Raw genomic sequence first — 22334 nt, forward strand, 5'->3', positions numbered from 1 at the left:
TGCAGTAAGACACACTGGCAGTATTTCTAATGCTGGAACAAATGCACCCTTTGTAAACAGCTAGGCAAATGGCTGGTTTAACAACATGTCCAATTGCATTTTGTCACAGCATCATAGTTATGTACTATAAGACAGTAAGGCTCTTATCCTCACCCTATTTTGGCTGTAGACATGGAAAAGCTATGCTGAAACCAATTATGTATCTAATCATATGAAATTAAAGTTTTTCTAGAGTCTAAAATAATTTCACCAGATATAATTATGTATGCATGGAATTTGGTCTCACATTTTACTCACTTTCATTTCAAAGCAATCTTAATTTAAGGCAAAATAAGTTTGCAAAAAAAGCTCTTTTGCTGATTAGGACACTGAGCTGAAGTGTGCACACACACACAGACAGACACACACACACACACAATTTGTTTTATAAAGTCAGGATGTAAGGATGTGGGATCCCATGTACAACCCCAATTGGGACATTGTGTAAAACAAATAAAAACCATACGATGATGTGCAAATCCTTTTCAACCTATATTTAATTAAATACAGTACAAATACAAGATATTTAATGTTCAAACAGATAAACTTTATTGTTTTTTGCAAATATTCACTCATTTTGAATTTGGTGCCTGCAACACATTCCAAAGAAGTTGGGACAGGGGACACTAATTGTTGGAGCTTTGTAGGTGGAATTCTTTCCCATTCTTGCTTGATGTACAACTTCAGTTGTTCAACAGTCCGGGGTCTCCTTTGTCGTATTTTGCGCTTCATAATGTGCCACACATTTTCAATGGGAGACAGGTCTGGACTGCAGGCAGGCCAGTCTAGTACTCGCACTCTTTTACTACGAAGCCACGCTGTTGTAACACGTGTAGAATGTGGCTTGGCATTGTCTTGCTGAAATAAGCAGGAACGTCCCTGAAAAAGACGTTGCTTGGACTGCAGCATATGTTGCTCCAAAACCTGCATGTACCTTTCAGCATTAATGGTGCCTTCACAGATGTGCAAGTTACCCATACCATGGGCACTAACACACCCCCAGACCATCAGAGATGCTGGCTTTTGAACTTTGCGCTAATAACAATCCGGACAGTCCTTTTCCTCTTTGGCCCAGAGGACACGACGTCCATGATTTCCAAAACCAATTTGAAATGTGGACTCGTCAGACCACAGAACACTTTTCCACTTTGCGTCAGTCCATCTCAGATGAGCTCGGGCCCAGAGAAGCCGGCGGCGTTTCTGGGTGTTGTTGATATATGGCTTTCACTTTGCATGGCAGAGTTTTAACTTGCACTCAGATGGAGTGACGAACTGAGTTCACTGACAGTGGTTTTCTGAAGTGTTCCTGAGCCCATGTGGTAATATCTGTTACAGAATGATGTCGGTTTTTAATGCAGTGCCGCCTGAGGGATCGAAGGTCACGGGCATTCAGTGTTGGTTTTCTGCCTTGCTGCTTACTTGCAGAGATTTCTCCAGATTCTCTGAATCTTTTGATGATATTATGGACTGTAGATGATGAAATCCCTAAATTCCTTGCAATTGCACGTTGAGAAACGTTCTTAAGCTGTTGGACTATTTGCTCACGCAGTTGGTCACAAAGTGGTGAACCTCACCCCATCCTTGCTTGTGAACAACTGAGCCTTTCAGGGATGCTCTCTTTATACCCAATCATGAGACTCACCTGTGTCCAATTAACCTGTTCACCTGTGGAATGTTCCAAACAGGTGTTTTTTGAGCATTCCTCAACTTTCCCAGTCTTTTGTTGCATCTGTCCCAACTTCTTTGGACCGTGTTGCAGGCATCAAATTCAAAATGAGTGAATATTTGCAAAAAACATAAAATTTTATCAGTTTGAACATTAAATATCTTGTCTTTGTAGTGTATTCAATTGAATGCAGGTTGAAAAGGATTTGCAAATCATCGTATTCTGTTTTTTATTTATGTTTTACACAACGTCCCAACTTCATTGGAATTGGGGTTGGACGTACACATAAGCACAATTTATTTTTAGTGACCAGGAAAAAAAAAAAACATATATTTGACCAAAAAATACACAAACAGCTTAATAACTGCTTATATATCGTTTTCAGTATTCAGTGTGTCCACACTCTTCCTTTACCACTGCTTCCTTTCTTTTCAGGAAGCTTTTAGGTTTTTTTAAAGAAACCCACAGGGATATTTTTCCACATATCCAAGTTCTTGAACACAAGTTCAATCTTACATGCTGTGTGCTTACAGCTTGTAATGATTCAAGTAATTCCAATGACAAATTTATACCATCAGTGCAAAAACCTTCCTCTTTAACTCAGATGATCTGTTTCAATGCTGTAGTGCATTTTTTATTCTTTTCTGTCTAATTTCTTTTTTTTGTCAGAATAGGCCATTTTTTTTTTACTTATTTTCCTTTGACATTTCCCTTCTTTATGCAAGCGGAATAGCTCTATACATCAAATATCTATATCTGACTCAGAAATATCTCCATTTTAGCTACACATATGAAAAAAAATGTGCAAAGCAGCTTAAGTGAGTTTGGGTAGGTGCTTGTGTGAATGTTATGAGATTTTTGGAAGAGGAACATTATGTCAGTGCTTTGGGTACAGCTTTCACTGGGGGGACACAGCTGTACTGGTTGATTTTTTTATTGGAAGAATGGAGGAGTTAAGGTAGTGAACAAAATTGAAGAGCAGACAAATATCGATGAATTAGTGTTGGCGGCTTCTGTGTAATTGTTGGTTGAACACCAACTGTTGGTTTTTTTCTGAGACAGAAAAATAAATAACTTGTACTTAAAGACTGTTTTGACTGGAACTTGAATACATGAAAGGCAGGTCGCTGCGTGTGCAATAAGATGGTGCATATGTATTACACAGATATGCCCCATATTCATTACATACACGTAAGTGCCTGAATTTTCTTTGCCTAACCTTAAACCCAAGTCTAACCCCAACCCCAGTAGACAAAAAAAATGGTTTAGTCTTTGAGTTTAAAAATTTGTCATAGAGGTTTAGTAAAAGCCACTTTACAAAGCTACATATTTGATGGCCCTGACATTGCAGGCTAGTTCTCTGTCCTGAAAATGATGAAAACACATACAAGCTACACACATACTACCTACACACATATACGAGGGTCCATGCAACTTGAAAATGTTTTTCCTAAAACTGATTAAAATGAGCTAGTTTATATTGTTAAATATTAAAACACTTATTGCTTCGGCCCTAACACACACACACACACACACACACACACACACACACACACACACACACACACACACACACACACACACACTCAAATCTTGGATGCAATGCAATACAGCAGAACAAAACAAATAATAAGTGAAGAAGTACATTTCTGCAGTGCAGATGTGCCAGTAGGAGAGTGAACGTTTGATGTGGAGAGCGCAGCAGTACAGCTCAGTGTGGAAGCTTCTCCACATGAAGTCTTGGTGTCTCACTGCATTGAGGAAGAGTTAACCAGTCACACTCTCTGACTGACAGCCCAGTGTGCAGAAGCCCGCATGCTGAAAGAATACACTCACCCACGCATCATCACATACACACATTCATGACACACCCTTTCCAGCGGGGGGAAGCCCACCCAATGAGCTAATGCTAATAAGAGAAAATTCCTGATGTGCCTCACACATACAGCCCATTTTCTCCCAAACAGCATCTGTTGGCAGGAAAGCCCAGAGTGCTGCAGGAAGTCATATTCACTCACCCAGCGTGGGGAGGCAGCACACACACCATCACTCCACACATATTCAAATGTACAGCAAACATGATGCAAGGCTCTCTAGATTCACTCTGCTTTTCTTTCTGCCATTTTACTCTCCATCTTTTTTCTCTTCCTTTTCCTTCCTTTATTTCTATTTTATTTTTGCATCCATATTTTTTCTGCCTGCACTACAGTACTGTTTCAAGGTCAGAGATCACCCTTTCATTTATTTAATTTCCAGCCATAAAACATAAGTTCTTTATTTTTCAGCATAATAGGGGGATACATATTTAGCAGAAAACAAATTTAACTGAACATTACACAGAAGCCTCAACAACTAAATATGACTAAATACTTTTAGGTATTTAGTGTGTCCACTCTGTGTCTTTATTACAGGTTCCATTCATTTTGGGAGAGTTGCTTTTAGCCTTTTAAAGACATCTGCAATCTCAGGTCTTTTTCCTCACCTCCACAGCTCAGTTTTAAGTTTGTATTTTCTGCTTATTATGATCCAACTAACTCCAAACACATTAAGTGACATTGAGGTCTGCACTCTGGGCTGGGCTGTCCTGGGCTGAACACCAGCAGCTTCTTTGTTTAGTCTGCAAATTTTTATCTTTTTTTTTATTTTCCTTTCTCATTATCAGCTTCTTGATACCTACACATCCTTTCAGACAAACAGCATTGAGCTGTTTTCTCACAGTGGAAGGATGGATTTGACGCAAGAGTGGAGCTTGATTTTCTTCTATCTCACAATGATGAAAGCTTTAAGTATTGTTTCTCTAGTTCAGTGGCCTACCAAGTATTGTCCTTCTAATTAGGTTTAGTTATACCATCAATACCCATTTCTAAGAGGTGCATATACTCAAGCCATGCAATCTCTACAGACAAACAATAGCAGCAGATTGGGTCATTTCATTAAATGCAGCATTGTTACTGGATGAGAAAGTTCTATGAGCAACAGCAGCTCAGTTGTGAAGCAATGGACCATACAAACTCACATAAGTGGACTTCTGAGTGCTGAAGCATAACACATAACTCTTAGGGCCTCTAAATTAGAGTGGCCCCAAAACCTATTTGGACATTAGGTAATTTTTTCAACATTTATTATTTATTGACCTATGATCACTGATTATGGGAGGCAAATCCAGCCAAAAAGATAATTAAAATTAAAACAATAAAATGTAAACTGACCAACATGCAAATACACGTTAATTAACACCAGGCGGGGCTACGGGATACATTTTAGTACATCCTCGGCCCTCTGCGTCAGAATCGCCATCATTTCTCAAGCTAAACGACTTCGAGTCTCAAGAAAACCCACCGTCATGTCTCAAATCTGGTGACCAAACAGCCTCAGAAAAAACTGTGAAAATATTATATTGGCATTTATATCAAGATACACAAAGTTTTCTAAGTTATACGAACCAGTATATGCTCAACCAGGCTTGCGTTTGGTCTGATTCTGAGGCTGTTTGATCTGATGTTCTGTTTCACCAGATTTGAATCATGACGGTGTTTATTCTCGAGACTTGAAGTCGTTTAGGATGAGGATGTCCTAAAATGTACCCAATAGCCCCGCCTAGTGCTAATTAACATATGTTTGCATATTGGTCAGTTTAAAAATAAAAAAGCAAAGTGGCAAATGAAAAGTAAATCTCCAGCAGGTGGCACTGATGTTCGTTTGCTTTTGCCTTTTCATTCTGACAGTTAAAGCGTGTCCACGCTGAAAGCTAAATCACAAACTGTCACATGCTGTTGATTTATCCATTTAAAATTTTCATTTTCATTTTGTCAGATATGCAACCGACTGCTATGAAAAACAAATAACAATGTAAACATTGCATTCTGATTTTAGTTTTGACACATATTCTACATTTCACAAAGAACAGCCAAAGCCAAAGTGAAGCTTGTATTTCTTTTCTCTTATTTTTTCATTTTAGATTGGGCCATGAATTACCAGAATAATGACTAAAATGAAATGACAAATATGTTTTCATTTTTTTTATTTTTGTCATAAATGACTCGTGCTGGCTGGCTCCCATACACTGATAACATGTTTCACTTACAATGCAAGTCTCCTCATCAATTCCCATAGCCCTACCAATGAACTAGCCCTACTGCCAGCTGTCAAGGAGCAACATTATGTTGAGTAACGTGTCAATTTGCATAATTGCAGGGATCCATGAGAATTTCTTTTTATTATTATGGAAAAAAAAGAAAAAATATGAAATTACTTTCAATGATAAGAATTCAAACAGTGTAGCCTACTTATTTTCCCCAATTGTTTTTCAGATTGTTTTACAAACTCTTATGTGTTGTTGTGTTTGTTTTTTGTAATAAAGACACACAAATGCTATTATATTCACAATTTTAGGTTAGTGAGTGGTAGTAAATGTCTGTTCAAGACTTTTTCATCAGGAGCTTCATGGATTGGTTTCCATGGAGACTACACTTACAAACTTGATTGACCTGTGCAGACCTTGTCATCCAACATCAGACATGACTTCACTAATGCTGTTATGGCTGAACAGGACAGAATTCCTTCAGCCACGTTCCAACATCTACTGGAAAAGCTTCCCAGAAAAGCAGGGGCTGTCACCGCAGCTGAAGGGGTTTTGGAATAAGATGTTTAGCACATACAGATGTGATGTATGGGTGACCACATACTAGGACAATTAATTATTTTAACATCTTTCCTTTTTTCTTGACTTCTTTCTTTTCCTTCATCCTCTCTTCTTCTCTTTCTGTATTTTTCTTAATTTTTACTCTTGCTAGCCTCACCTTGTTTTCTTTGCTTTACTTCAGCTGTTTTACCAGCTCTCCTCTGAAAAGAATCTCAGTATTTGATGCATTAAATATAATTTAGAAAGTCCTCTATCACCACATGGCATCTGTGCTCCTAGCACAGCGCCTTCAGAAGCAGCTCTGCGTGTTTTCAAATGCAGATGGCCTGTCAGCTGGCCTGAAAGAGCTGAATATCTAACAGATTACACATCTAATACTCGATGGCAGTGATGGCTTTTGGTTTGATGTTTTCAGGTAATTTGTGTCAGGGACAAGCAAAACACATTAGTATACATGCAATTCGTGGACTGCATACGTTGTGGAGGAGAGATCAGGACAAAGCCAAAGCCACACTGCAGCTGCATTCTAACATATCGCACAGTTGACTAAAGTACAGTGTCTACAATCCCCCATTGCACTCATTCATCTTTATTTCTTTGTTCTACTGGTTCTTTCTATTTTTTCTGTGTAGTTTGTTGGTCTGAGGCAGATTTATCTATAACACGTGATCATGAATACAAAATCTCAATCAAATTGTTTAAACGGGCGCAGTTTGTCGGCGAGTACATATGATTGAGCTCCACTGACAAATTCAATTAAAATATTCAGAGTAACTGCTGTAAGGCCTTTAACTGCAAATGCCAAAATCTAATCTATTTTGGTGTGACCGAGCAGTTTAAGTGAAGGGTTTAACTGTTGCTGACTGATAAAGGGGAGATTTGAGGAGGAGTCTGCAGGCTAAAGCTCGTCCACTTACCAGGTACCACTGCTGGGGGAACTTTGGATCTGTGGGTTCACTGTAAATATCTCTCTTCCTCCTCCGCTTGGCAACCTGCTGTTCTGCCCAAACCACCTAAAAACAGATCAAAGACACACACACACACACACACACACACACACACACACACACACACACACACACACACACACGTACAGATAACAAAAGTTCACTCACCCACACATTTCTCTACCTCTGCATCTTCATCTGAGCCATCTAATTCCTCCTGCAACATTAATTCTGAATCCTAAATGGCCTCTTTCTGCAGTAAAGTTCAAAGTACACTAAATTTTATCTGCCGGACCTGTTTTGTGTGTTTGTGTGTGTGTGTGCCTATGTGTCTATGATTAGTATGAATAAGTCTCCCTCACGCTCCTGTTCCAAGAATCTTCCACTGAGCGAGAGCTACAGGGACAAAAAAGCACCATTAGAGCCAGCCAGAGATTCTGAAGATCCCATATCCTGTAAAAACTAATCTCCGTTTTTTTTTTAAATGAATGTATGCAAGGATGTATGCAAACATTGTTTCAGAATGCACTGCTTACTCTCAGTTCATATAGCCCATACCATAGATTGTTCTAACATCACAACCATGAACATATGACTGCACTATAATTTAGCCAGCCATTCATGTTGAAGGGATAAGCAGTGTTGCTGCTGCAGGCAGTCTATCCTAGAGTTTCAGTCACATGATTTTCCTGTTGTGGCCTCCATTATTGAGAGCGAATTTCTGGCTTCGCTGCACAGCAAACTGAAGTCATCACGCTAGCACAGTCACTCCCTTAAGTCACTCCTCAAAATGATGGCGACATTACAGTGTGATGTCACATGAAAAACGAGAATAAAATTCTTACTGGAGCAGAAGATTTTTGGAAAAAAGCCATTATCGTATTGCCTGAACTTAACAGTGTGTTTCATACATTATTGCTTGGGCCAAAATACAAAGTCAATTCCTCTCTAGTTATTAAAGGACAATCATGTTTATTATTTTCCCTTTTGTTCTATTTTTGTTTGGCTCCGAGACGTCTCTTGTTCAAACCCTTTTTCTCTCTTTAGTCAACGCTGCCACCCTCTGCTGGTACACAGTGACACAGGTTGATCCCTTACAGGACCTCCCCTCCTAGAGATGGCTCCAGAGGTCTCAAGGCCCACAGTCTGCGTCTGCCAGAACTCCTTAACAAGTTCTGAATGTAGGATGTGGCAAGCCAGGACCATGGACTATTCCTCAAATCTGTAGCCATACCAGTCTACCAGGACCTGGGTGCCATACCTGGAAGGAGTCTAGAAAGTGTCGGAGTGTGTAGGCAGGGGAGTCGATGAAGAGGCGTTGTGTCGGATGGTCGAACCAACAGGGCCTCCTCTCTGCACAGGAGAGGTTTAAGGTGCGAGGAATGAAGGTAACTGGTAGGTGACCACACTGATGTGCCAGAGGTTCATGGCTGAGAGCCAAAATTACTGGCCTAGATAAAAAGTTGATGCTAGGTGCCTCTTACGATCCACCACCTGCTTCCTTGCTTTGGTCACGGTCAGGAGGGCAGTGCTAGCCTTCCAAGATGCCCTCTAGCATCACTGCACAAATTGCTCAGAATTTGGGACTCACTCCTGCTCAGTGAACAAAAGTACAGGAAACAGAACTGGCATTTAAAGGGTGACATGCCCAATGACAAATGCCAAAGGATATTGTGGGAGTATTCCACTTCACCCAAGATCAGGGGTTGGTGCATATCAAGCACTGCATAGCGTCCAAGGTCGTTATTGACCATCTCAGTCTGGCCATTAGACTGGTCATTGTCTCTTGAGAAGAGACAATCGGAGGCTCCCCTTACCCAGCGGAAGGGCTTCAAAAAGTGGCTAATGAACTGAGGTTCTTGGTCAGACACCAGACTGCTATGCACCCTGACCACATGAGGTAACACTGTTGTCTTGGAGGAAAGGGGTGAAGAAGCCCATGGGGCCTTGCTCTGGGTGTCTTGTTATGCACGTCTCACGAGAATTGCCTGTGGAGATATTCCTAGACACCCCTGATGCCCCAAGAACAAGGAGGCAAGTCTCACTGTGGGACTTGTATGTTGGCATATACTCAGCTGTGGGCATTCAGTTTCCCTGGGGGGGGGGAATCACCCCTAGGATCTAGGATCTGGTTCTTGCTATAAGGCCTCCCTGTTGGTGGTCTCCAGCTCACAAGGAAGGGAGGGCAGGATCTGAAGAGCAGGAATGGATCCCAGAGAAAGTGAAAACAGCCATCCGTGGGGTGGTGAAGTGCCCAGGAGCAGGTTGAAAGTGCAATCATATGCCCAGTGGGGCATCAGCGCCGGGGCTTTTTTCTTGCTAAAGACCTTCCAGTCCAGTGTTATCTGATCCTTAGTAGGGTTGGCATTTGTGTGGACCTAGAGTCCCCTAGGCAATGACCCTTATAATGAGGCCCCCCACACAAAAACAGAGTGATTTGTCTAGAGCAGTGAGTAACAGGCCTAGATCCTAGGAACTGTACACTGGACTCAATGGGGAAACTCTGGTAGGCCTAGATCCTAGTGTCCAAGCAAGGCCTCAAAGTGCAGGCCCAGGTCAAAAGCCAAGGTGTTAAAGAAGCTACCCTTGAAACAATGAAGGCACACAGGACAAAGTGTTGACAGTGTCCCCATGAAAGATCGCTTTCAAATTGAGCCCTGATGTGGGGGGAGGACAAATGTGAGCCACTCAACAGTCACCCTGGCAGGGTCTGGTCCTTACGTTTCCCAGTGAACGAGTATTACTGGATGTCCGAGCTCAGAAGCCTGCGGACGGTCCCCAGCCTAAGGCTAGGAAGGATGTACCATCTAGCTGCACAGGGTCATGCTACTAGGCGATACCCGAATAAAAGAGGAACGTGGGGGAACTGGAAACTGGCCCAGGTCTCTTTGATATATGAGAATAGTGAGGCGAATGCATACATTGCAAAGACTTTTCAGAGTGGAGGGCAGCTTCCTAAGAGCTAGCTCATCATTGAACTTCTTTGCATGCACTGTTAGTAGCTACGGTGTGAATGTCGATGACGTAATTGGGCACTCAGCTGGCGCCTTGGGAGAGTGTCAATAGAAGATCTCGTGCAAGCCTCACCCATGGCACAATCAGGGTAGTTTTGTTCCCACAGAGAAGGGCCCCAAGCCAGAACCCTACGTGTTGATAGTGAGATGATGTAGGCTATACTGGACTTCTCCATGGGGAACTAAGAGAAAACTTTGCTGTTTGAATACTAATGAGAACTACAGCAGGAGTATGAAACCGACCGGGTCCCCAGTAAACTTCTTGGGGTTAGCTCCCCGCTCCCCGCTTCTCCCCCCCCCCCCCATGGAGTTCCATGGGCTGGTCAAACTTCGCCGCCCTCTGTTGGCACGCTCATCCCTTACAGATTTCATAATAATTGACAAAGTTGTACTACAACAAAATTAAAGAATGCTCCATGACAGCGGAGGTAACCAAACAGCTATTCATAGTAATTTAGTGCAAATAAATTTCTATGAATAGATCATTACAGTTATTTATGTAATGATGTTTTTATAAATTCTTCTAACTACTTTCCAAAATACTTTACACTGTGTATAAACCATCAGTTTTTATTTTAGTGTTTATTTGGTGCCCTGCGATGGACTGGTGACCCATCCAGGGTGTATCCCAGCGTTTTACAATCCGGTTACTCTTTAATCTGATCTTCTTTCCAGGGAGGGTAAAGAAACATTCAGCCTTACATGCCTTTCTGTCTGTCTCTCTTTCACTTGCTCACTCTTTCTTTTATCTGTCTCTCTTTGCCTTCTTCTCTTGGTGGCTCTTTGCCTTATTTGGCCTTTTCTGTTTCTTTCTTTCTATATCCCTCTGTTGCATGTTCTTTTCCTATCTCCCGCTCTTGCTCACATAACTTCACTAGAGAGAACATTTTTTCATCTTAGCTTTTTTTTTCCCCAGTAAAGAAAACATCTCAATACATTTTTATCATCTCAGTGTGACTGCTGAGGAAAGGTGGAGGACAGAGAGCAGTGTTTACTTAATCATACAAGCTTCAGGTGCATAATTACATGGTTCGTAATGTTGACTTGGAGGTATTAATTTATTAGTCAGTGTCAGCAGCACATCAACCACCTCTATGTAAAATGGTGGGGTAAGTTGTGCTGGCAGGGTTTTTCTTTCTGAGATGCAATTTGGGTGTAAGACAGTGTGTGTGTGTGTGTGTGTGATTTAATTTGGGGAAGTGTTTTTGAAAGTGCAGTGTAAGCAAAAGGAAACAATGAATATGAAGAAGGGAAGAACCCTGCAGAGGGCAAACACCCAGCTCACCCTGCACTCTCTCTGACACCGACATGTCTGCAATTAAGTATCAACTACAGCATCTTACAAAAAATATCTCCAGTATAATATAATATAATAATAAATATCTAGAGTATAATTTATATATTTGTTCTCTTTATTAGAAATGAGCTTACAGGAACTTCTGGACCTGATACAAAAAATGTAAATTAGCATATTGTGGCTGATGCTGATATAATAAATGAACAATTTTATGCTTTTAAGCACAGTATCAGTAATGGAGATACCAATACCTATGACCAGCACTACAAAACAATTTCTGACGTGAACTTAGCAAGATATCAGCAGTGTGGGATGGCAAGCAGCATTAAAAATGCTCATGGAAAAATCTGTAAAAGCAGTATTTCGTAGGAAAAACACACTACTATGAATGGCTGAATGGCTGAGTAAGGCTTCTTTCAGTAAAACACTCTTCTGTTGCAGTGTAGTCACAGTCTGAATTAACGCTAGTCGAGATTTTTATGCGGGAACCACTGGATTTTCTGTGTAATGATTTAGCATTTAGCCTTGATTTAGACTTCAGCATAGCAGCCCACTAGCCAGGCCTGTGTGTTACAGAAGCTACTTCATTAGCAAAGCTCTCCTGACTTCAGAAGAGTATGTGTGTGTATGTGTGTGTGTGTGTGTATGTGTGTGTGTGCGCGCATGTGCATGTGCCAGGCTGAGAGACTGAGGTGTAGCTTGAAGACCTTAAGCTAAACCCTTCCAACTGATGATAGCCTTATAGCAATAAAGGCTAGAATACAGGGGTCTATCAACTTTCTATGTATTTACTATGTATCCAGTCTTTATCACTCCATCTATGCATGATGAGTGTGGTCGGTGTGTAGTAAGTGGATGATGGGGGAATGTGAAAAAACTGTTAGGTGGGTGGCTGAAGGCTAACCATGTCTGGTTGGAAAGGGAAATAAAAACATGAATCATTCGTCTGAAGGTGGTAATTCAAAGGCACCAATTATGAGAATGTTAGAATTGATTATAATTCATTTACAAGGCTTGTGCATTGTTTTTATGGTGTATATTCCACTTAATAATAGTTCCTCCAGATATGTTTACATGTTCAGTGTAGTTTTAATCAGCAGAACAGGAGAGGGAGTGTGTTTGTTATCCAACATAACATGGTTGTGATTTGGTCCCAATCATGATAATCTAGAGTGATTATCCAAGCCATCACGTTATTTAAGAATAATACATTACTTTGTGTTCTGTTGCTTTTATACAGTTTTGCAGAGTAAAGAGCTCTAGGAAGAGAACTAGGAAAAGTTTCCACCAAAAAGCAGTTATGCCATGAGTGACATTTTGCAACAGCTGTTGTTTCTTAGCAGCAGTCAGTGGAATGATACAAATAAGGTGAAAAATGTGTTTTTAACAGATATAACAATGATTTTGTGTGACTGTTGTATAAATAAACATAATTCGGAATCATATCAATATAACTGGATTGCATTAAATTAAATCACAGGGAACACTTTACGATACACAATAATTTCCTCAGGCTAGCTTTACACAGTGAAGCCCGATCAATGTCCTCATTTGGCCATTTTAAGGACATATTCTGTTCATTTGTTATATTATTTCACAGAGTAAATAATATAACACAAACCTTCAAGTTCTGTTTGAACAATTCTGTTGCAAAAAATGACATTTACTAATTAATGATGCATTCTGTGCTTTTTGTAACTCATAAGCAGTTGCTTTCAACATATAATAATAATAATAATAGAGTAGTATTTTTAATTATTGTATTGCTCTGACTAAATAAAATCATGCTTATTGTGTTATTTAGCCTCTTTACATAACATTTTATGTGGTTGGTTAGTGTAGTGGTTAACACCTCTGCCTTCTACGCTGTAGACTGGGGTTCAATCCCCCATCTGGGTAAGCACCCTACACTATACCAATAAGAGTCCTTGGGCAAGATTCCTAACACTACCTTCGCCTACTTGAGTAAAATGATCAACTTGTAAGTCACTCTGGATAAGAGCGTTAGCCAAATGCCATAAATGTAAATGTAAAAATTTTGGAAACATTGGGAAAATTACTAACCTAGCCATAGATTAGGATACAGCAAGTTAACAAACCACAGCTAATGCTGGCACAAGCAGCCATTCAAACTGACTAGTTAATAACTTAGTAAAGGTAACTGGTTACAAACATTATCACATTAGGAGATCCTCTATTTAACAGTACTGTCCATGACAAAGAGTAAAATCAATCAGTTGAAATGAGATCGGTTCACATGATCACATGGTACATCATCTGCCTTTTGACTGGCTCCTTCATGGAACATTTCATTAAACTGCGACAGCTGAAGTCTCTGTCGCTGCCTTTCAATCAAGTTTCAAGCGAGTTGCAGGAATGAAATAACATTAAGCATCCCAATTATGCACATTTTCATGTAGGTTTCAAGCTGGTGTAGTTGCATGACAGTTGCACTGTGTAAATCTAAAGAATTTGTAACTGAATCGAACCACTGCAAAGCCAGAGATTTAGCCCCCACAGTGCTTAGGCCACCGTGTGGTCAGGGTGTGAGAAGCAAATGATGGAAGAAAATGAAAGGATGTGAAAGGAGCTTTAGGAGTGAAGGCTGAAGTCTGACTGTATGTGGTGATTACCAACCAGTGGAGGAGCCTCTAGAGTAGAGGCTGATAAGGCCATCGTTTGTGAGAGATCTATGGGGGCGCAGGGTTGGCAGGCCAAACCTGCAGCCTTCCCCTGCCTGCAGGAGCTGATATCTTATCACCAAAGGCAGGGTCGTGCTCCTTAGCATACATCTCCCACACACACAGACCAACACACACGCAAACTCTGATCAGCCCTCCAGGCCTGTGGGAACTCCTCTGTTATTAATACTGAATTTGTGCAGTCTTCCTGTTCGCAGCCCTACATAACTGCCCTTCTCATTCTCAGCTTTCTTCGGTCTCTACTCTCAGTGAGAGTCAGTGTGTGTGTGTGTGTGTGTCTACCTGCGGCTCGCTGTGCAAACGAACATGAACCCCACGATGGCCAGACAGAGACCTCTTCACCACTCTCCTGTGCTGAAAGTGGTAATAGTCCCCAAACACCTGTAAACAAACACACACACATGCACACACACAGAACAGTGGTCTATTAGATGAGCATGTTCTACCTGCTGAGAAAAGGTCAGATGGTCTAACACACCTGAGGGAAAATACACTCGTTAACTTTAACACCTGTGCTCAGGAACCAGCCCATTTCTCTCTCTCTCGCTCTCTCTCTCTCTCTCTCTCTCTCACACACACACACACACACACACACACACACACACCCCTCTATTACACCTATAGAAACAAGGATGCACACATTTATCTCTTACAGTCACTCTTTTAGGGCTAAATAATTTGAATACTTAATTATTAAATCATTACATTGTTATTTCTTTCTGTACAGTATAAACAGAGAAGCATAATCTTTTTAAAGCCACATATTTATTACTGTAAAAATGCAATAATAATGAATAAAAATGAAGGCTGGGGAGAATGACAGACATTCTTTGCATTAACGATCAAATTTTAACTCACATTTTATAGGTAAGTGAATATGTTAATAATGCTAGTGGATATTCCAAGAACTACATTCCCTGAGCAATTTTTTAGGAATACTTCCTTGTATCTACACTCACTGGCCACTTTATCAGCTCCACTTACCACATATATTCACTCTGTAGTTCTACAATTACAGACTGTAGTCCACCTGTTTCTCTGCATACTTTGTTAGCCTCCTTTCACCCTGTTCTTCAATGGTCAGGACCCCCAAAGGACCACCATAGAGCAGGTATTATTTGGGTGGTGGATCATTCTCATCACTACATTGACATTGATGTAGTGGTGGTGTGTAAGTGGGTGTTGTGATAGTATGAGTGTGAGATGTAGCAGTGCTGCTGGAGTTTTGGTAGTCCTGTTGGGGTTCTGCCCACTGAAGAACAGGCTAAAAGGGGACTAGCAAAGTATGCAGAGAAACATCTACAGTCTGTGATTGTACAACTATAAAGGACACCTATATGGCAAATGGAGCTGATAAAATGTAGTGCAGATATTAAGAGATGTTCCTGATAAAGTGCTTGGTGAGTGTTATATGTGTGGATATATGTGGGCAATGTGATAATATTTTAAATAAATAAGCTTTTCAGAGCACACTGCTAATATAGTCAGTACTCAAAAAACATCAACTGTATGTTTTATTCCAAAAACAGCCAAATCAGTTCTGCATAACTGGATGTAGCATAGTGTGGTCTGCAAAACACTTAAAAACTCATTCTAATATAGCCAAGTGCTAAGCTAACTACCAACTCTCACTATTTAAGATTGGAGCATAACTTAAGAAAAAGAAACTGGCAAAACTTGCATGAAGTATAATAATTAAAAATGAACACATATGAAAATACTTTATCTTTACTTCAAAATTGAGAGCAGAGAGGAAAAGTACACTCCCCTTAAGTGCATATTATCTAATGGCTGGTGCATCAGATATTGTACTTTTATAATGTTAAACACTGTAATAAACTGAAAATGAAAGGTTTAACATAATGACACGAGGCACGTTTCTGAGAAAAAGGTCTCACCTACTGCACTGCACTAAATTCAGTGAAACAGGAATTCTTATGCTCACCTTGTATTGAAGTATGCAATTGGTCAGTTTTGTAAGCCCACCCCCCTTTTTTCCCCTCTGCAACATATACTTGACTTTAAACATTAAAGAAGCACACACACACACTATTCATCATCATCCTCAATAGATATAGTGTGCATTAAAATGTCATCTGCTTGGATACACTGAGGTTTGGATTCGTGCTGTCGTAAAGGGTCTCTAAAGAGTGTGAGACACATGCAGTGCTTCTATGGCAAAGACAACCCAACTGCAGCTGCACTCAATGAAGCAGCTAATTCACTTTACACTCACTGTGTGCACTAACGCTGTACGCATGTATACACACACACACACACTATAAGAACCTCCATCCCGGGAGAGTCAGAGGCGGCAGAACTTAGTGAGAAATTACTAATGAAGCAGAACAGCAATTGGAAGGGGACTGGGTAAGACAGAAAGAGAGAGAGAGAGAGAGTGAGAGAGAGAGAAAACAGTGTTTTGAGTACTGTGTTGAAAGGAGAATAGCGGGGCAATTAAAGCTAAACTCCTCATTTACTTTTGCGCCTCCCCACCTTCAAACGACCCTGTAGGCTGCGTAAGGAACAGCTCGGCTCTGACAGACAGCTGAGAGGAAGATGGATGTGTGTGTACTGCTTGTGTGCGCTGTGTGTAGTGAAGTGCATACACAGCAGTGTGAGCTCTCCTGGGTTTTCTCTATTGTACTGACTGTACTGCTGTAGTGTAGCTGCTGGCCTGTTTGGAGCTCAGAGCAGTGTGCTGTTTTATTAGCCTCACTTAGTCAGAGCTCTGAAAGTGTTGGAGCACAGCGCACAAAAAAGTTGATAGAAAGTAATATATCCAACAGAAACGTCACACATCTGATTTGCAGAGCTGATACAGTGCAATATTTCATGTGTGTACTGTGTGTTTGTGTGTATGAGCTACAGTGGATGTAGTGAGATGTGTCTGTGTGTGTGTCTGCTGAGATATAAGCTTACTTCTGTCATTACTCATCCTGTCTCTGCTCTCAGCAGCTGTTTCTTCAGCACAAGGACAGTGACCTTTTCACCTGCCTTTATGTTTCTAAAACACACACACATAGATATCCCAAAAGATCCAGTCTTCTTCATGCGCACAAACACACACATACACACACACACACACACCTTTGTCAGTATATGCACTCTGTGAAAGACTGCACAAGCATCATCAAATTCTGAAAGATCTGGAGAAATCTCTGTATGCAAGGCACAAGGCCAAAAAACAGTATTTGTTGGACAGGATCTTTGGGCCTTCAGGCAGCACTTCATTAAAAACAGATATGATTCTATAGTGCAAATCACTGCATGGGCTCAGAAACACTTCTGAAAACCACTGTCTGTGAAAAGAGTTCATGCAAGATAAAACTCTAAAATGCAACGAAGAAACCATACATAAACAGGATCCAGAAACGCTGCGCCCTTTTTGGGCCCGATCTCATTTAAAATGGACTGAGGGGAAGTGGAAAAGTGTCCTGTGGGCTGATTTTTTTTTGCAAATCATGGACACTCTCCTCCGTGCTAAAGACCATTCAGCTTATTATCAGTGCACAGTTGAAAAGCCAGTACTCATGATAATATAGGCATTAGTGCACATGGCATTGGCGACATGCTCATTTGTGAAGGCGGCATTAATGCTGAATTTAAACTGAAATAATATTTTTTTTAAAACTAATTTTTATATAAGAAGCTGGTAGGCACACGCGCACACACACACACACACACACACACACACGTGTTTATTATGTAGGAGCTTTGGCAGTTTTGATTGCCATGCGAATGTTCTGAACTTGAGAGACATGCCGTTTGTATCAAGTTTCAATCAAATTTTCAAGTGTCTTCTAGAGAGTGTATCTGAGGTGTCCACATATCTTTTCTGTGGTCATTTTGGTCCATCCTGCTTAGCCTTCACACACCTGCAGGCCTGTAGCTGTGATGAGACAAGCTATGTCTGAGTTGCAGCTTGCAAACCAAAATGGTGGGTGGATGTCCTTAACACTGTATTCAACATTATAACAGTGATGCTTATCAGAGTACCACAAATGAGTCCAGTCCACACTGCTTCCCACTCAGCTCTGTCATGTAAACAGGTGGAAATATAAGCTAACTTCTCCCTTTCTTTTCTAATTAAATAGTTTTACAGCAGGTTTAAAACTGACAGCACAAACAGCAGATCTGCAGACTGCTTATAATGAACAACTGAAGTTTTATACCACCAGATCAGTCCGCCGCTAGTCTACATCATTATGGGAGTGTTATTTGACTTTATTGGTTCCATATGGAGCACACAAGTGAAAAAAAATGGCCTGGGTTTTGACAGAGGTGTCGAGTGCAGCCGATGTGGACTGAACACAAATTTAAATGGAAGCATATCTGTTCTGTCAGATAAATGATTAAAACGCTTCAGATATTATTGTTTGGTTGTTATCGGAGTCATTTTGAAAATGAATATTTGAGTTCTCATTCAGAAATATTGGAGTATTGAAAACCTATAAAATGGTTTTCAGGCACACTCAGCCCTATCAACCCATCCTACAGAGGTGATGTCAAAGTGATGGAAGTATGATGAAGAACTGACTTACTCATATCTCTGACCATGACGAGGAACCCCTGCTTCTTTCTCTCTCTCAGCCCGTCTCCTTCGTTCCTTGTTTTCTATCTCCATCTCACTTTCCGTCTCTCTTCCTCCTATCTGCGTCTGTCTTTCTCAGATGTCTTGTCTCCCAGTCAGATGTGAGTGCAGTCATTCGCATCTTGAGGCCTATTATAAATTACCCTCAGACTCCTGCTGCTCTCTCTCCAGGGTTTTTCTACTTGCTCTGCACCCCTTTTTCTGAGTAGAGGGCATCCCTACTGTACTGCACATCTTTTAACTATCTTGGCTTGTGCTTTTGGCCTCATGGTCAGTACAATAAAGCTGTTAGTGAGAACAGTGTGCGTTACCCACAGTGCAGCAGCACATGCCTGGACATTAAGGGAATAGAGTTGGACCCAGACTGTGTATTTGATTTTTGGTTCTATCTGCCTCAGCAAGAAAGGAAAGAGCCTGTAAGAGTCCCATCGTAGCATGTTCAGACAGGGTCAATGATGGTCTTAGAAGTCTAGTCAGGCAAACTGCCTGAAAGGGCCCATATAGTACAGTTTTTTTTCTTTCATTTTCTTCCCGGAAGTCCACTTCATCACTTTTGTCTAAGCATTTATGAACCAAACACAGTCCAAATTCATTTTACAGCCTCTTTTTTTTTCCTTTAAGCTGATTTTACACCAGCAGCCTGACACATACAGCAAGCCTGAAGCTCTGTGACACTTGCTATTTCACACTGGTTATGACTCACGTGTGATGCGTTGGAGGAATATTGCCCATATTTGTTTTCTTTTTTATTTTTTACAGTAATGGATAAGTTCCTTTTGGTGTCCACCACATGCCGTGCTACTATGAGGAGCTTTGTGAGATGCAGCCATGCAAAGTGGCTCTCGGAGCATGCCACACTCCTGGGTAAGAGAGACGTTCAGCCACGTTTACATGCTGCCTAATTATCCGTTAATAATCCGACTAATAGCCCAATCGGAATAGAATATGTCCATGTATACAGTTGGAATAGTGTAATACAATTGAGGCCAATTGGAATATAATTTCTATCCAACTGGCCGAGGTGGGTAGTCCTCTAAATAATTCATTAAATAGAAAAATAATAGCCATGTAAACGCTTGTATCCGATTACATTTTCAATGGGAACGTGTAAGCATGTTCTGTGCATGTGCATTTGCACCATAGCCAAGTTTCAAAATGTTCAACACAGCAGGGAAACTGGTCTGCAAAGGAGACAGCATTTATGCTCTGAGCTCTAAAAGATGGCGGTAGGTCAGGCATAAAGTTTGTGTGTCTCAGAACATCCTTCCTCTCAGCCTTCTTTAATAAGTACATGTGAAGCATATTTTCCTGAGTCTGACATCATTTTAAAGCAAATAACACAAGCTGAAAACTCATCTCTCTGACTGAACTTCACGTGATGTTCGCTGTCATGCTAATGTTTACTCTTAGTGGCAATTTGGATTTTGGATCAGATTACTTGTAGTGCACGTTAACGAAGATTTTCCATCAAATTGTTGAACAGAGTGAGATATAAAGACCTCAGTCTTAATTTGTAATTGCAATGTGTTTATTTTTTATGGGATTGGCAAAAATCTCTGCATGTAAACACTTTGCTGCTGTCATTGCTGATGTTATTAATAGTGTAGTTGTGTAGAGTAAACTGTCTGAGAAGGGTGGGCTTTGTAGCATAACTAGTAGTTTGAAGTGTCTACCCTGCTTGTATGTTTTATCCTCATGCATTACCCCTCCCAAGTTGCATGTTACGGGTTAGTGCTGGGTGGGACATTTCCTGCTGCCTGTTGAAGTGCCTGTTCAAAGTAAAAGAGCATTTGCCTCTATGCACAATGTGACTTCTATGCCAACGCCACAGTACATTCTGCAAAAGTATTTATTCAGTTTACCCCTACAGTGAACTTTATTTAACTTCTTGAAGATCACGTGAGCATAGCTGTTAAGTATAAATGGCTTAAAAGCGGTTTAGAATTGATTCCTCATTTCTTTTCCTCAGTCCAACAGACTAGTAATTTCTCAAAGTTTGTAATAGTGCAGTGTTGCTGCTACAACTTAAAATATAGCTGTTTGCTGTATTAAGGGACAAGATTAAACCATTTAGCAAACATACTGAATGGTGTACAGTTTCTACCTAAAACTGCATAAAATATTCACACATGACAAGTGGCTGACATAGACAATTACTGGTGTTAAAAGCTATGTTGATTAACACAAGAGTGCACTGCACACAGTGCTGCAAGAAGGCCTGGATCATCCAATGGGCTTTGAGGGCATGTACCCAGGGGCCCGAGCCACAAGGGGCACCTTCTAGCAATTATGAGAAAATTTAAACAGCTGTTGTGACTCGCAGTGGGAAATGTACTAGCAACACAGCACTCTCCATGTCTTTCTTAAATGTCTGCTTCATTTTCTCCTCCAATCACTGGTTAGGAACCAGTACCCTATCCATCATTACTTCAGTCAAGCTCTCAGGGTTTTCAGAAGTGAGTTAGCATTCCTGTGAACGTATTTTTAATTTTATACTGCAGATATTCAAGAAACATACCTGGGGGCCACTGTGAGACCTGATTCTTTAACAGAACAGAGGATGTCTGCTTCCAAAGTCAAATATAAAATGTCAGTCTGAGTTAAAGATAAAGCTTGCTTTGTCCTTGTCAGCAGTGATCTGTGAACTGTCATTCAATGCTCATTCAGTTATCCAAGATGCTTAATGGTTTGGGTTTTTATGTTTTCTGTTTTTTTTTTTTTTTAGCTCTTAATATGCGTTTATGGTGGTGATGTGTCTAAGAGTGCGGTTAGTATGCTGCCACAGGTTTTGTGTAACCTGCTGTGATATAAAATTCACTGACCATCCATACAAGGTAGCTATATAGGGATCTACCAAATATTTATGCCAAGGGGCCAATAACTTGATGATCCAAGGGGGGGTGGACGGACTCACTTTTTTTGGACACGTTTGATATGTTTGCTTTCCCCAGTTCTTTCACTTCAAAAACTTTGCTACAGACTTTCAACTGTAACAACACTCTTTATTACTTCACTTTGAAAGGGCAGCTAAACTGCTGTAGGCTGTGTAGTCAGAGGTAAACATGTTCATGCTTGTGATATTACAAACCCAAAAGATTTAGAACAGGCTGTTTTAGCAGCTTACTTTCCATATATGGTTTGGTACATTTAAAAAAATATTTACATTCTCTTATTTAAAGACCCAGGTAATGTATTGCATTAAAATATTTGTTTAATTCTAAACTGGAGTGTTTAAATGAAAAGGGTAAAAAACTAAGAAGAGTGATAAAATTACTCATAAACCAGCTAAATTCAGCTGATCAGATCTTTGACTTGTCTTGAGTGTCATCTAATAAGCATGCTTGATTGACACCTCTCTGTCTAACACTGTTTGCTACACCAAATAGAACCAAATATAACAGCGTGAACAGTGAGAAATGAGGGAAACAGTCTG

At 40.6% G+C, this 22334-nt stretch overlaps 1 protein-coding gene across 2 annotated transcripts in view; it reads right to left on the reverse strand.

The window, feature by feature from the left end:
• Positions 1 to 22334, reverse strand: part of furinb (furin (paired basic amino acid cleaving enzyme) b) — a 110162-nt gene that overhangs the window by 34213 nt on the left and 53615 nt on the right. The window contains exons 1-3 of one of the 2 annotated variants that reach the window (XM_017700100.2): positions 17230 to 17295; positions 14590 to 14688; positions 7265 to 7360 (exon numbers count right to left, since the gene is read on the reverse strand). In XM_017700100.2, the coding sequence (XP_017555589.1) occupies positions 7265 to 7360; positions 14590 to 14688; positions 17230 to 17238 (204 nt within the window). In that variant the 5' untranslated portion in view covers positions 17239 to 17295. Of the gene's footprint in view, positions 1 to 7264; positions 7361 to 14589; positions 14689 to 17229; positions 17296 to 22334 lie in introns of those variants that run through there. The other variant, XM_017700099.2, reaches the window with a different exon arrangement.

Source organism: Pygocentrus nattereri, chromosome 11, assembly GCF_015220715.1.
Source record: "Pygocentrus nattereri isolate fPygNat1 chromosome 11, fPygNat1.pri, whole genome shotgun sequence".
Taxonomy (NCBI): domain Eukaryota; kingdom Metazoa; phylum Chordata; class Actinopteri; order Characiformes; family Serrasalmidae; genus Pygocentrus; species Pygocentrus nattereri.